General features: G+C 39.1%; 1 protein-coding gene across 4 annotated transcripts in view; it reads left to right on the plus strand.

The window, feature by feature from the left end:
* Positions 1-13,522, plus strand: part of DTNA (dystrobrevin alpha) — a 182,690-nt gene that overhangs the window by 141,941 nt on the left and 27,227 nt on the right. For 2 of the 4 annotated variants that reach the window (XM_027638961.1, XM_027638962.1), the window contains 5 exons: positions 1,542-1,619; positions 2,247-2,339; positions 9,222-9,309; positions 11,769-11,866; positions 13,242-13,355. In XM_027638961.1, the coding sequence (XP_027494762.1) occupies positions 1,542-1,619; positions 2,247-2,339; positions 9,222-9,309; positions 11,769-11,866; positions 13,242-13,355 (471 nt within the window). The remainder of the gene's footprint in view (positions 1-1,541; positions 1,620-2,246; positions 2,340-9,221; positions 9,310-11,768; positions 11,867-13,241; positions 13,356-13,522) is intronic. The other 2 variants (XM_027638965.1, XM_027638966.1) reach the window with 2 other exon arrangements.

Below are 13,522 nucleotides of genomic sequence, written 5' to 3' on the forward strand. Positions count from 1 at the left end.
ACCCAAACATCAGGAAAGCATAGAAAACGTAATTTGTGAGAAGAGGTTGGAAGATACAAGTTTGCTTAATCAGCTAAGAAAGAAAAGGACATTGATGGACATAGTATCACTTGCTCAATGAGTAATGTTTGCTTGCCTGTCTCTCTACCCTAACTTCTGTTTCTGGAGCACAGGAGAGGAGAACTTAGAGGGGGCATCACACCACACTGTTAGAGAGCAAGACACAAAATCTGCTCTAGAGTCTTTGGTCTCCCATTGTGGCAACATATTTATCTATATTTTAACAACCAAAAGGTGCATTTTTGGCTGAAATGGCCCACGCCTGGAATGCATTTTCCTTCTCTAACTGGGAAGAAAACGTGTGGAAAACATATGCCTCTAGATGGCATGGAGCATGTTTATCTGCATGAATATTGCCTCAGTGGAAGCACAACACACATAAGTAGCATGCTGATGGGCAGAGAAATGTGAAGCAACCATTTTTCCTTGCTGTGCAGTACAGCGCTTCATTCAGGTATCTTCCAGATTTATTATAAATCAATAGGCTCGAGTTCTTAGGACACGCTTTGGTCCCATCCTTTTCAAACCCCCACTGCCAACCTTGCCTTCCTAAAAGGAAGGGAATGGCATACATCTCATCTCACTGAATTCATTCTTTGTCCTAATATTAAAGGTTTTGATCTTCAGAACATTAGAGACACATCTGCTCAGATTTATCATGCATCACATTTGTGCAACATCATCTGTGGTCTATACACACGCAGACTCACACTCCTGGATGCACAGGTGCATGAGCATGCTCATGCACCCATGAGGTGCCAAACCAAAAAATAAAGGTGAATAATTTTTAAAAAGAAGAAAGTAAAATATAATTTTGTTTTGCTTTGTTGCTTTTCAAACAAAAAATGCTGCAGCATGAAAGATAAGACAAATTAACATTTCAATCTCTCCCATTTTTAGCCAGTTTTATCTTATTAATGTGGATATTTAAGCATTGGGAAAGATGCAGTTACTGCAATTCATTAAATATTATAATTAGGAAAAAATACGTGTTTTATAAAATATATATTATTTTAAATCAACAGAAGAAGAGTACTTCTGAAAATTAAACTGCTGTATCCCATCACTGCATCTAAATAAATGCACTTCCATATATTATTCAAACTATCTTATGGTAAATGTGGAGAAAAGCAATTCAACTGTTATGGTGAAGCTTTCCCAGCTTGAAAGTGGCATTTGAGATGGTGTTTTTCTTGAACTCCATCTAGAAACTACACAAGTCTTCATCTCTCCATTTGTGAGAAAAGGACATTTTGTTTGTCTTTTTGATAGTGAGGGCTTTATAGCTTTTGGAGAGCAGGAGGGAAAATTTGTAATTGGTGATTTTGCGTTTCCTAAAGTTTTCTGAAATTCTTTAAAGCTTCTATTGATTTTTTTATTCAGTCCAGGGCACTTGAATGAGTTTCTCCAAACTCTGTTCTGTAATGAATTTCAGACATCACTGTTGACCCTCTTCTTAGTTTTCCTGTCTTATTAACTAGCTCTCCTTCCAAGAATACTGAAGTAGAGCAGAGCAAACTGCTGGCTAGGGCTGCTCCAGCTTTCTTGAAAGGCAAAGGGTAAGTTAAAGAGAGAGTATGTTTGTAGCTTGCACTAACAAAGCTAAACCAAAACCTTTTCCCCTATCCCTCCCATTTTTAATGTGTTCTATAAACAACTTTCCTGAAAAAATTGTGATAACCAATTAATCCAGTGAGCTAAGCAGAGCATGTTTAAATATATTTATGTACACCTGGATGTGTGAGATCTTGATGAGACACTTCCAAGCAAATCTAGCTTGTGAATTCAGTATGTCAATTACGTATGTTACATATGGGTATAATGTTTATATGTAATACATAGTATATTAAAATAAATAATGCTGACCTCACAATTTGCTGTAGTTTACAATAAATAGTACTGTACAGCTCCAGTCCCTGGCCCAATCTGGCATCTCACTGATTTTTGAGGCTGGCTCTGTCATCAAATGTTACCATCCTATGTCACTAAATACATAAATTACAATAATAACAAAATAATTCATTTCTGCATGTGGTGTGTTGTTTTTTGGGTGTTTTTTTTCTTCTCTAAAAACACTTAGGTGTTCGTTCCTAAGTTCCCATTTCACAATCTCACTTGCTCCTGCTTTCTCTGTTTATCTCTCCGTCTGTCCGGATCACACCCTCTCTCCCGCGGCCCTGTTCCAGGTTACAGTACAGCCTCGATGTTGCAGACAGGCTGGCTGATGAACATGTGCTCATCGGGTTGTATGTCAACATGCTACAGAGCAGCCCCGCACGGTTAGTGCAGGTTTGGCACCTTTGGGGGACCCAGGAAAGGGATGTTGGTCGGCCAAACGCTCTCTCTGTTCCCTCCTGGCTATGAGCTGAAGCAGCTCTTCATGAGCACTAGCCTTAAAGGGAATGCGTATGAACACAGGGTATGTCCTCCCAAAGTTGGTGGATTCTGGCAGTCACTGCTATTTCTCTTTAGTGATGTTAGCAAGTTGCTAAGTATTGCAAATAATTGCTTAGTTGAGAATGGCAATGCAGATTTATTTGGGAACTTGTGCTCTAGGCAGTGCAGGGCTCAGTGGGGGTACAGAAATCTTCACACAGCAATGATTAATAAGTCCATATTTTCAAGGTATTCATTTTTGAGGTGATACATAATTTGTAGCTTCACCTTCCTTGAAAGTAAAAAATGGTAATAGTACATAAGTAAAGAAGATGATGATGATGATAATAATTTGCTTGTTAACCTAGTGAAAGAAGTTCATTTTTATTTTTACATATGTCAGGCATTGTCTTTAAATCTGCCTGATGTCTGCATTATTTGAGTCTTGTATATAACTTTTCCCTTATTGCATTCAGACTCAAGGGTGTCTTGAACATAGTTCATTGTTTCTGCTGGAGTGATTGTGGAGCATCCTCTACTAAACACACCGGCTATCCCGGTATTTGAGATAGTGGCATTGCAGCGGGCCACACCAGGAAGGGGAAACGCTGGCTCCCTTCTCCAAGTGCAGCAGAACTCTAGACTTTGCAGCCCTGTAGCAGCAAGGTGGTGAGCAGTGTGGTATATGACCCTGGAAAATGCAGTGCTGAGCAGAAAACAGTACAGTGTTTCTGGCAAAACTATGCTCAGGAGGTTTATTTTGCTCAGTTCAGTTTCCAGTACTGCTATTGCAGAATATTTCCCAGGTTAGGTGAAAGTCTTCATTTACTCTAGTGTGTAGAAAGCAACAAACAACTTTATTTGGAAAAGTGAATGCAATGGTTCTCTGCAGTCTTACAAAATTCACTTCTTTGTGTAGCTCCTGTTGAAAATGGGAGTAATTTGTCGTGCCCAGTGGAACAAAGAGTCTCTCTCCGTTGTTCTGGATCTGCTTCTCTACTCTGTAGCCCACTGGAATGTGCCAGTGGGGGGAAAAAAGCACTAGTTTTTAGTGAGGAAAATGAAAACCATTTGCTCAAAACAAAAGCATTTTGAAGGGGAATTTCATTCCTGAAGAAGCACTTCCAGAAAGCAGGCTTCTGGAGGAGTATTTACACTGTGACTGTGAAAGCAAGTTGTTGGGGGCATGTGTGTAGAGCAGTCCTTGCCCATCTGTGATCGAGGACAGGAGTACACTACCACTCGGTCTAGTTTGATGAGGAGAAGAAAATCTGGCCCTGCCTACCACAAGTGACTTATTTGATATGGTGGTTCAAGAGGTGAGCAAAGAATGGATATGGTTTAGGGTAATTCTTTGTGGTAGGCTGGTTTGTGAGGCATGGCATTTTGGATGCCATGTCTGTGATTTATTTAGCTTCAGAGAGGTCCACCAGTTCCTCACCAGATCTCTTTGTGGGTGCCTAGCCTTATATTTACCATTTTCATCCTCTAAATTTTATTCTATATATTCTGACCTGTTCCCTCATGGTTTTGAGCCAACCTCAACAAGTCATAGTAAATTTGTACCCAAATATGTACATAAAAATCATCTGCCATAACATCTAACGTGTTGTTTTTGAGGAATGAATGGAGAGTGACTGATAATGGACTTAATAATTTAAAAACCTGATGTAAAGCATAGTACATAACATCTGATTACTGACATTAAATCACTGCAGTCATATCATCCTGATGAGAAACAATCTCAGTTATTTGTGTAATTAGATTTTTACAGAAACATAACTGAGAGGAACAGCAGTCTTAGTCATGTCAGACCAGGGTGCATTGCCATTTACTGCTTTGTTGGTAGAGACTGCTGGTAGAGAAATGGAATGGTTACATTTTGGTAAAGACAAGAACAAAGTCTTGCCATTCTGAGGTTCCTGTGTGAAGCCAGTTTCCAGGACAGGTAGGTGAGGCCTCTGCAGGAGGCTCAGCTGCTGCATCTCTCATAGTCTCAAGGCAAAGCTGAACTCCTCCTGTCCATGCCCCGAAGTAGCTAGATGCAGTTTGCTCAAAACCCACACAATTGTGTTAGGATGGTGCTGAGTTCAACTTATTTCACCCTGCATCTTAAGAAGATTTGGTAACCTGAGTAAAGCCTGTACTTAAACATAAACAGGTAGCTTATGATGTAGGGGAGGCTGCAGCTGGCCAGCTCTGTTGTTGAATCTGTCTGCAAAATACCACTTGTACATGCCCAGACGTGCCATTATATGTTTTCAAGTGCTTCTGGCAGCCAAAGATGAAAAGAGGAATGATTGTAGCTGGACTTTTGCAAGAAAAACCTACAGAAATACTTTGTGAGCGTAATACATAAAATTACCCTAAGAACTATATAGTAACACTTTAAAACAAAATGAGCTTTGGATTTTTTAAATACTGAGTCAAGCTAATTTGTAGTAGCTAATGATCAGTGCAATATAGCCTAGAATAACTTTTTTTCCATTTTAAGTGCAGCTGGTATTTATATTTTAATTTTTTTTGGGGAGGGGTAAAATTAATTTAATTAATTTTAACTTATTTTTGTTTTTATCTGCAGTTATTTGATACTGTAATTAGAAGTACAAGTTTTCCTTTCCATCCACCACAGGCTAATAAGCTACTTAAGGGTTTTTTAGAAGCCAGTACTCCAGAGCAAATTAAGAAACAAGAAAAATAATTAATTCATTATTTATAGTAACTGTATGGGTAGAAAACGTATGCCTTAGCCAGATGTTTTAAATAGTTTAATTGTAAAGTCTGATTTAATATGTAAAACCAATATTCGATATTTACTTTAGTTCATCTTTAGTGTCTGATTCTAAAAAAGAACTTTTAATTGCAGATAATTTTCACTTTTGAAAGTTAGAGACTTTGCCTAGTTTTGAATATTAATTCCACATGTTTCAGTCTTTTTCTTTTCAGGTGCAGAAGAAAATAAGATCAAATATATTAAAAGTAGGAGGTTATTTTGGTTCCACAGAAAGCTATTTTCTGGTTTTTTTATGTTATACTGTGTAGTTCTGTGGTGGGTCCTATTTCTGTACTATAAAAGTGGCATGCTACTCCACGGAATTTTTTAAAATGTTTATTAAGGGAGTGTGCACAACAACTAACTGTAGCTAGGAAGGTTCATCTAATCTTCCCTTGAAAGAGGAAAAACATTCAGAGACCAACTGCTGCAGAGGAAATCTATAGACATTTGGCTCCCTTGAATTGAGTTAGTTTTTATGATTATACCCCCATAGCTGAATGTTATTCACATTTTGGTGGTAAGGTCTTGGTGATTCTAAAGTAAATAGCAAATTAACAATAGCAGTGAGCTCAGATGATGTGTCTCAGTTTAAAGTGCCTTAAAACCAGGCCAAATTTTAAAGTGTCATGGTTAAACACTCCTCAGAATACATTTGGTGTGTTTTTATTGTTTTTACAGCCCTGGGGCTTAGAAACCTACCCTTTAATTTGTCTGTATTATCTGTTTATTTATTTAAGCAAAGGTTTGTAGAATAAGAGCACATCATGAAGACCACTTTGATATCTCTATTGCAAAAATTTCACAAGAAACTTTCCTAACCAGTGGTGGCATAGTTTTAAGACAGCAGGGAACATCCATATCAGCTATTGCAGGGTGCCTACTGCAGAACAGGCTGGTTTGACACATCTAAAGGCTGAGAAATAGCAAAGATCCTCCAGTGTCACTCCTTTGCTCACTGGCTATCCTATTTTTCCTCCTTTGAGATCTCTTTTTTATGGAACTCCCTCAGGCCACAGAAGTCCTATATACAGGTGAGGCCACAGAAGTCCTACATACAGGTGATAATATTGGGTGTTCAATTCTACGTCTGTGTGGTGATAGATGCCAGACCAATTATTACTAATAATTATAAGGTCTTTAAAGAAATGGTCACTAATGGAGAAGCAGTGTTCAAAGTGTTGTTTAATGGTTTTAGAAAAGAAGAAGCAGTATGATATTTGAATGCAAAATGTTTAGTTTCTTTCAAAGGGCTGCCTGAATCATTCTCTTGAGGGTCCCAAATTCTGCTCACATATTCATAATATTTAAAGCTTGTGTGTATGATTGTCATACTGTTTCACTCTATGATTGTCCATGAAGTTGCTGAAGTAAACCGGAAGTGAATTATGGCAAATTAGAACTCTGAGACATTCGAGGCTAATGCTGCTGTGCATACCTCTGTGCTTGATGGTCACAAAGAATAGGTTTATTCTGGAACTAAGTTTATCTCCGGCCTTGAAATTTAATTTATAGAGCTTTGGAGCTAGTGATTTGTGGCATTCATAGACCAAATTTGATGCACTGCTACATCTATTTTATGTCATCCACCTATGCATAAATACATATCAAGTGCGTTAAATACAAGTAAGAATCAAAAAGCTACAGTGGCTTGGTTCATTCAGTAAAGCCATTGTCTTGGGGTTTAGCTCACATCTCAGAACTATGGTGTAGATTGTGTTATGCCAACAAGTGGAACCATATTCCATTTTTCCAGGATGGATAATATGGCTGCACATAGCTGTAAAAAGGAGAATTGATGCTGAACGCTTGCTGGTTTTACAACCATCTGTTAGGATGCAGTGTTTTAGTAATTATGATAAAATTACAAATTTAATTAACTGTCATGAAAGTAACCTGTATTACCTGGTTTACATAATTTTATGTGTCTGCAAGACTTACTTGCCCCTTTCTTTCTCTGCATGACATATCAGTTCAGTAAGCATGAGTATGTAACAAGCAGAACTGTATAAATTTAGAAAAATACCTTTATCTTGTGTCCTTTCAGAATGTAGATAGGTTATCCCACAAGAATCTGAGTAAGCATAAAATTAATCTATATATGTAAGAAAAAAATGAAAACCAAAAAGTTAGTGTCCATCTACCTCCAGAAGTCTTGCATGCAGTCTGCAGCACAAGCTTTGCTTACACGGAACCTCTCTGTGTCTCACTTTTCAGAGCTTTACTGTTTTTCTAAACTTCATGTTTGTGGTCTCACAGGTTATTGTCAGAATGAGAAAAAGATGATGTTTGTCTCTTTTCTTTTACATCAATAAGCCCTAACTAATCCACATGACAACCAACTTTAGTTTAATGATCAGTGAGTATTAACCACTACCCATTTTTCAAACATAACATTTAAATCCCAGTGGATTTAATCAAGCTAACCAAAAGATACCCATGGTAGTTCCTTGAGGTACACAGGGACAGGAACTCACTGAGAAATTTTGGAGAAGCATTTCCTTTTCCTTTTAAAGATGTCAGTTCTTCAAAAGCAGAGCTTTTTGCACAAGTTTCCTCTGGAAGGCTTTTCAAGTTCAAGATACAATTTCTGGCAAAAATCAGAATAAAATCCCATGCCCAGAGCAATTCTTGTTTTGCACACTTTTTTGAAATATAAAGCTCATTTCGCCAGCAACCAGTTGCATACCCTGAAGAGCCCATGGGCAGGGAGGTGTGTGCCTGTCTCCCTTCAGCCAAAAAAACATCATACAGTTGCAAAGGGATAAGAAGAGGTCAGACTTACCTCTGTCTGGGACAGTCTTCAGACTGTCTTGTACTCTGCACAGCAAAGTGTTCTTCTCTCCTCTTCTTAGGGCTTCATTTTTTTTCTCTTGTGTATGCTAGAATTACTGAAGTATAGGATTCTAAAGCCCAGGATTATCCAGGGTCAACTCAGTCCTCTTCAGATTTCTGTTTTTATCAGTTCAGTTGTTTTGATGGTTCTCTGCAAACTTATAAATGTTTAGAAATAGTAAAGGTTCTCACTATATTACCTTTTTCCTGCTCATCTGACTAAATAATAGCCTCCATTTAAAATAAGGACAGCTGGAAAGGCATTTACCTGAAAGAAATATTTGCATTTTATATTTTTAGGGGTAGAAAAAAATAATAAGGTGCAGTATTTTAAAGGAATCCAGTATATTTGCTCTTTAGTTTCTTACACTTTCTGAACAGGAGATTTGATTGGCAATCTCCAATCTCCATTGGAGATTCTACATATGTGACCGAAGTCCATCATAGTTGGTGCTAGTAGACTCCTGAATCCTGCCAGCAGGAGTTGTCTCCAAGTTGGAGTGAGTCCAAGTCTGGGATCAGTGGTGATATATAAGTTGCAATATTTTAAAGGAATTCAGATATTTGCTGTTTAGTTTTTACACTTTTTGTTCAGTCATGCAATTCTCTGAAGTCTTACTCCCAAATATCATGAAACCAATAATAAGAGAAAAAGTTTGATTATAAATTCCTGGATCAGTGGTTCCAAACAGTAGTCCACGAGGCCTTGATAAGTGCCCTGCAAAACTGTCCTAAATACTGTTTTCTGTTGCAAATCTGACAAAATTTCTAAAATTTTTCTCAACAAACACTGTCCAAAAAGTAATCTCTCTTCCAGGAGATATGACAAACCTGACATGTAAAATAAATGCCGACTGGTGGTCCTAACCACCTCCCACCTGTTTTTGGGCGGAGCAGTCTGCAAGTTACATCTTGCACAACCTTGGCTGGGGTTTGCAGACTGCTGCTGTTAACCCCTAAGGGAAGGTGCGGTGTGGCCCCTAGAGCTGATCCTCCCAGGCAAGTTACCCTCCCCCTTCTCCCCTTTGCTCAAATAAAGTCTCCCGTTGTTTAATTTGGTGACATTTTGCTTCCAAGTTCTGTAACAAGGGGCTGTGAGATGATGGTGTGAGAGAGCAATGGTCATTTTTACCATGTATAAACATGTCTTTCCTCCTTTCCCCCCACGCCCGAGCAGCGTGCTTGACAGCACAAGTCGCCTGGATGAAGAACATAAGCTGATCGCCAGGTATGCAGCAAGGCTGGCAGCAGAAACTTCTTCATCAGTAAGTGTTATAATTAAAGGAAGGTACTTTCCTTCTGTCATGTTCTAAGGGCTTAGCAAGATCAGGAAAATTGCATCTGACAGTCTAATGATTAATGGATTATTTTTCCCTATCCTTTTCATCAGAGGCTGTTATGCTTTACTAATAACACTTTTATGCAGTCCATTTAAACCAAAGAATCCACATACTAATGCATATAATCTATATACTAATGCAATGGTATTTAAATAATTACATCAAAAGGAATCTGACATCTTGAACTGAGGAAAGACTAGAAAATACTGTCTGGACCAGTTTGGTTAAAGGTTAATGATTTACTGCAGTGGAAAAATGGGTGGCGAATCCATTTTACTTTCTAGTTCAAATATCACAGCCGCTAGGGCCCTAAGTACTAAGGATTTTAAAGAATGTTCTTCAGCGGGATGACTGTAATGACCCCCTACATTAGCCCTGGCTCTCATTTTCATTTCAGAGCAATGGTTATTCTGCTCTATGTATCCCAAGATAGAAGGTGATGACAGGCTAAAACCTCACTAACTGCATTTAGGAACAAGAGACAATGAAGCAGGAACCTAATCAAAGTATATAAAATCTTAAATGGTACACATAAGGTCGGCCTAGTTACTTTTTTTCCATCTCAGCCTATTTGGTAGAACAAGGGACCGTAAATGATGATTAAGTGAAAAGCAGCTGGTACAGAGTGCCCAGAAACATTTTCACACAGAGATTTACACTGCAGGGTCAACTGAAAGGTGAAATTGGGCACCACAGTTCATGTGAAGACACTGATTAACACTCACACCAAGAGAAGACGAATGTGCTGCCCCGTGCAGCTATCTGTCATGGAAGATTTCAGACTAACTGCAGCTACGTGGGAAGAGAAGGGTGCTCCTACTCTGTCAGCCAAGCCCAAATCAGTCCTTTTCAGAGGTGTTTCAAGTTTAAGGCAATCTGTAGGTGATGGTGCTGTTTCTGAAGGACAGGGAACAAGATTTCTCATTAATAATGTCTTTGGGTAAAAACTGGTTGAAATCAGTTGTGTACAGCATGTATCCTCAATATGGGGGAAAACTTAGGAAACAACATAAATAGAGCTGGTTTGAAGGAAAATGCTGAATTTCTCCTTGCCATTCATCTGTGCTCTTTGAACAAAAGAGACAGAAGGAAAAGGAAAGGTTTCTGTATACAGAAATTTTTTCCGAGCGCAAGAGTGGCACTACAATAGGAGCACAGTGGAAATTTTTAAAGCTTTACTGATGGTCATTCTGTTTTTTAAGGAACAAAATCTATTAATAGCAGTGGGCATTCAGGAAAGATCCTGATTCCTCCTGTACCAGCCATGACATCCACCAGCATGTATCATTTCGCCTTTATGCACCGTTCTGCTTCCCTGTGGCTGAAGTGTTAATAGGAAAGTGAATCCATAGCAGCAAAAATAGTATGTGGTTCCAGGCAAAGCATACTGTCCTTTCCCCACAGACAATCCTAACCTTTGTCAGATTTGTTAGGCTGTTGAGATGTATCTTCATCCTTTTTGAGGGTCCACCTCCTGGAGAAAGAAATGTGTGGCATCACATAAAATAGGGCTCCAGGGTTACACTTCACAGGGCTTTCTACTGTGAGGAACACTCATATCACAGCAGTAACTCAGCAGAGTATTTTAACTGTCTGAGATTCTTTCAGGTTGGAGTTAGAAATAAATGGATATCTTTGGTAGCTGTGAAACTTAAATGTCTTGTTCTGTGTTGTCATTGATACAATACTGAAATACAGGAGTGAGAAACAGTAACTGGTTATTGTTGCTGAACATGCAAAAGGAGAGCATAGTCCAATGAATCTTTAGTGAGCACTGCCTAGTCTGGTAAGAAATTGTTTACTTCTCACCTCATTTTATTGGGGGGAAAAAGGTTTTGCTGTACCTGAAGGACTGGGGAAAGAGGTTTTCTGAAGTATCATCAGAGTGTATAGGAAAAGTTGGCCAAATGGGCCACACAGCCGGACTGAAAACTGACTACAGCTTTCAAACTGAATGTAAAGTCACAGTTTCAAGGGTGAAACATCACTGCACTGGAAACACATCCCCTTCTTTTTGGAGGCAGACACTGATTTTTGCTTCAGTGCATTTCTCTTGTCTGTAGCATCAAAATCAGAAACCATATTACAGTAACTGCCTGCAGCAGTGCCATTGCCTTTTATGACTGGTTCAGAGGAAACTCCTTGAAAAAGCAATGAATGACAGGATCGTAAACACTGAGTCTTATTTACTCTAGCACTTACTCTGCTTTTACTAGCAATGGAGACATACCAACATGAGCAAAACACAGATGCTCTTTTTTTAGTGTAGGCAAGCCTGGTACTGCATTTTCTGTAAGCAGATTTCACAGAACAGATCTATGTTGAACTCATAGGTGCATGCTGGCTATTCCTCTTTCAATGCAGCCTTCTCTGTTTTACAACAGCAGCAGAGTCAGCAGAGAGGGGCATCAGATATCTCCTTCACCATTGATGCAAACAAGCAACAAAGGCAGCTGATTGCTGAGCTTGAAAATAAAAACCGGTAAGCATCCACAAAGTACCTGGTTTTGTTCAGTACCATATGTTTGTTTTTTTCTTAGCATTTTTTACCACCTACACCCATACAATGTGCTTATACATGCACATGCATCTCCCGCTACAAAAAGCACAGAGCACAAAAAGATCCACACAATATGACAAAGGCTTTGAAATCCATAGCTACCCCGTGTTTTCATAAGCATACTGTTCAGTGGCATGATATAATCATTGATACTTTACTGTTTGCAGCTGCTGTTTGTAAAGAGTTTAAAAAAAAAGCCTATCCTGTTTCAAAACCGGATTAACTTTTCAGTCGGATCCTCTGTAGCCCTATAACATGAAATGATAAAAGGATCAGTCACGCTTGTAATGTTATGCTCCCTTGCTTTTATTTGGGAAAAAGATGATTAAAGCTCTCCAGAACACTGTCTGCCTGGGAAAGATTTACAGAAAGGTTAGCAGCAAGTTAGACTGCTGATCAAATGAGACAGGAGGTACAGATGCGATGGAGACAGAGAGACAGTGTCCAGGAGAAATAGGCCAGCCGGCCTCAAGAAGGAGTGATGCCTATTTGTTAACAACAGAGAATTGGGCCCTGGGTATCAGACTGCCCGATGCCATGAAACGTGTGGCAGCAGAGCTCTGCTTTTAGTGCTGGACTGTAAAATAGAGGCCAGCCCAGACCAGATGGTTTCCTATTCCAAACTCTTCACTGCCTTCTGTCACCGTGTAATGAGCGCCACCAGATCCACTCTCAATTTGTCTTTCATAGTTCAAGGCTGGCTCTTGACCGTCTGCTGTCCAGCACATTGTGAAGAAGAGACAAAATTCACAAAGATTTCTACCTTCTGCTGTAAAGCTTTGTATTAGCCTTTTGACAGCACTCCAGAGCTGATGAGCAAGTTGTAACAAGACCCATTAAAGTGCTTCTATGTGAATTGTTGACTGCTCTCACATCTCTACTTACACTAAAAGTATTTTTTAAGTGCCAAATGTTTTCTCTCATACTCAAGAAGGGCCAGAAAGGTTATTTTAATTTTTGTTAAGTTCCTGAAGTGCTTGAAATGTTCATGGTGAAGAATTAGAAGGGAGCAATTCAGTTAAGCTTAGAGCTGTTCCGTGTCTACCTCTGATTTTTGGGGGTCTTGAAAAAATATTTCCCTTTATGGCAAAATCTCAAGAGTTTGTTTAAAAAACATCCAGAGCTCTTTCCCATTGCTGAGAGCTTCTTTGGTTGGTTGCAGCCCATTCATTTTATCTATATCTATATTGGTGAAAAGCTACATACAGTCATACTATTTCTCCTCTTGCGATGTTCAGTGAGCTGGTTTGGTGGAAAATTACTGACTTGTAGTCTTTTGCTTATTCTCCTTCCCAAGAGAAATCCTACAGGAGATCCAGAGGCTGCGACTTGAACATGAGCAAGCATCTCAGCCCACACCAGAGAAGGCACAACAAAATCCCACTCTCCTTGCAGAGCTCCGACTGCTGAGGTAAGTCCACAGAAACTCCAGCCATGACACAGGCCAAACAGTCATTCTCAATAAGAGATGAACCTTGCTTATGGTTTTGGGGGTTTTTTAAACCTATGTGTATTCTTTCTCCATTTTTGGTGCAGCCTGTTGTCCTAGAAATAATTAAGCTTATGCTTTAAACTGCA

Source organism: Corapipo altera, unplaced genomic scaffold (genome assembly GCF_003945725.1).
Source record: "Corapipo altera isolate COAL_440 unplaced genomic scaffold, ASM394572v1 49, whole genome shotgun sequence".
Taxonomy (NCBI): domain Eukaryota; kingdom Metazoa; phylum Chordata; class Aves; order Passeriformes; family Pipridae; genus Corapipo; species Corapipo altera.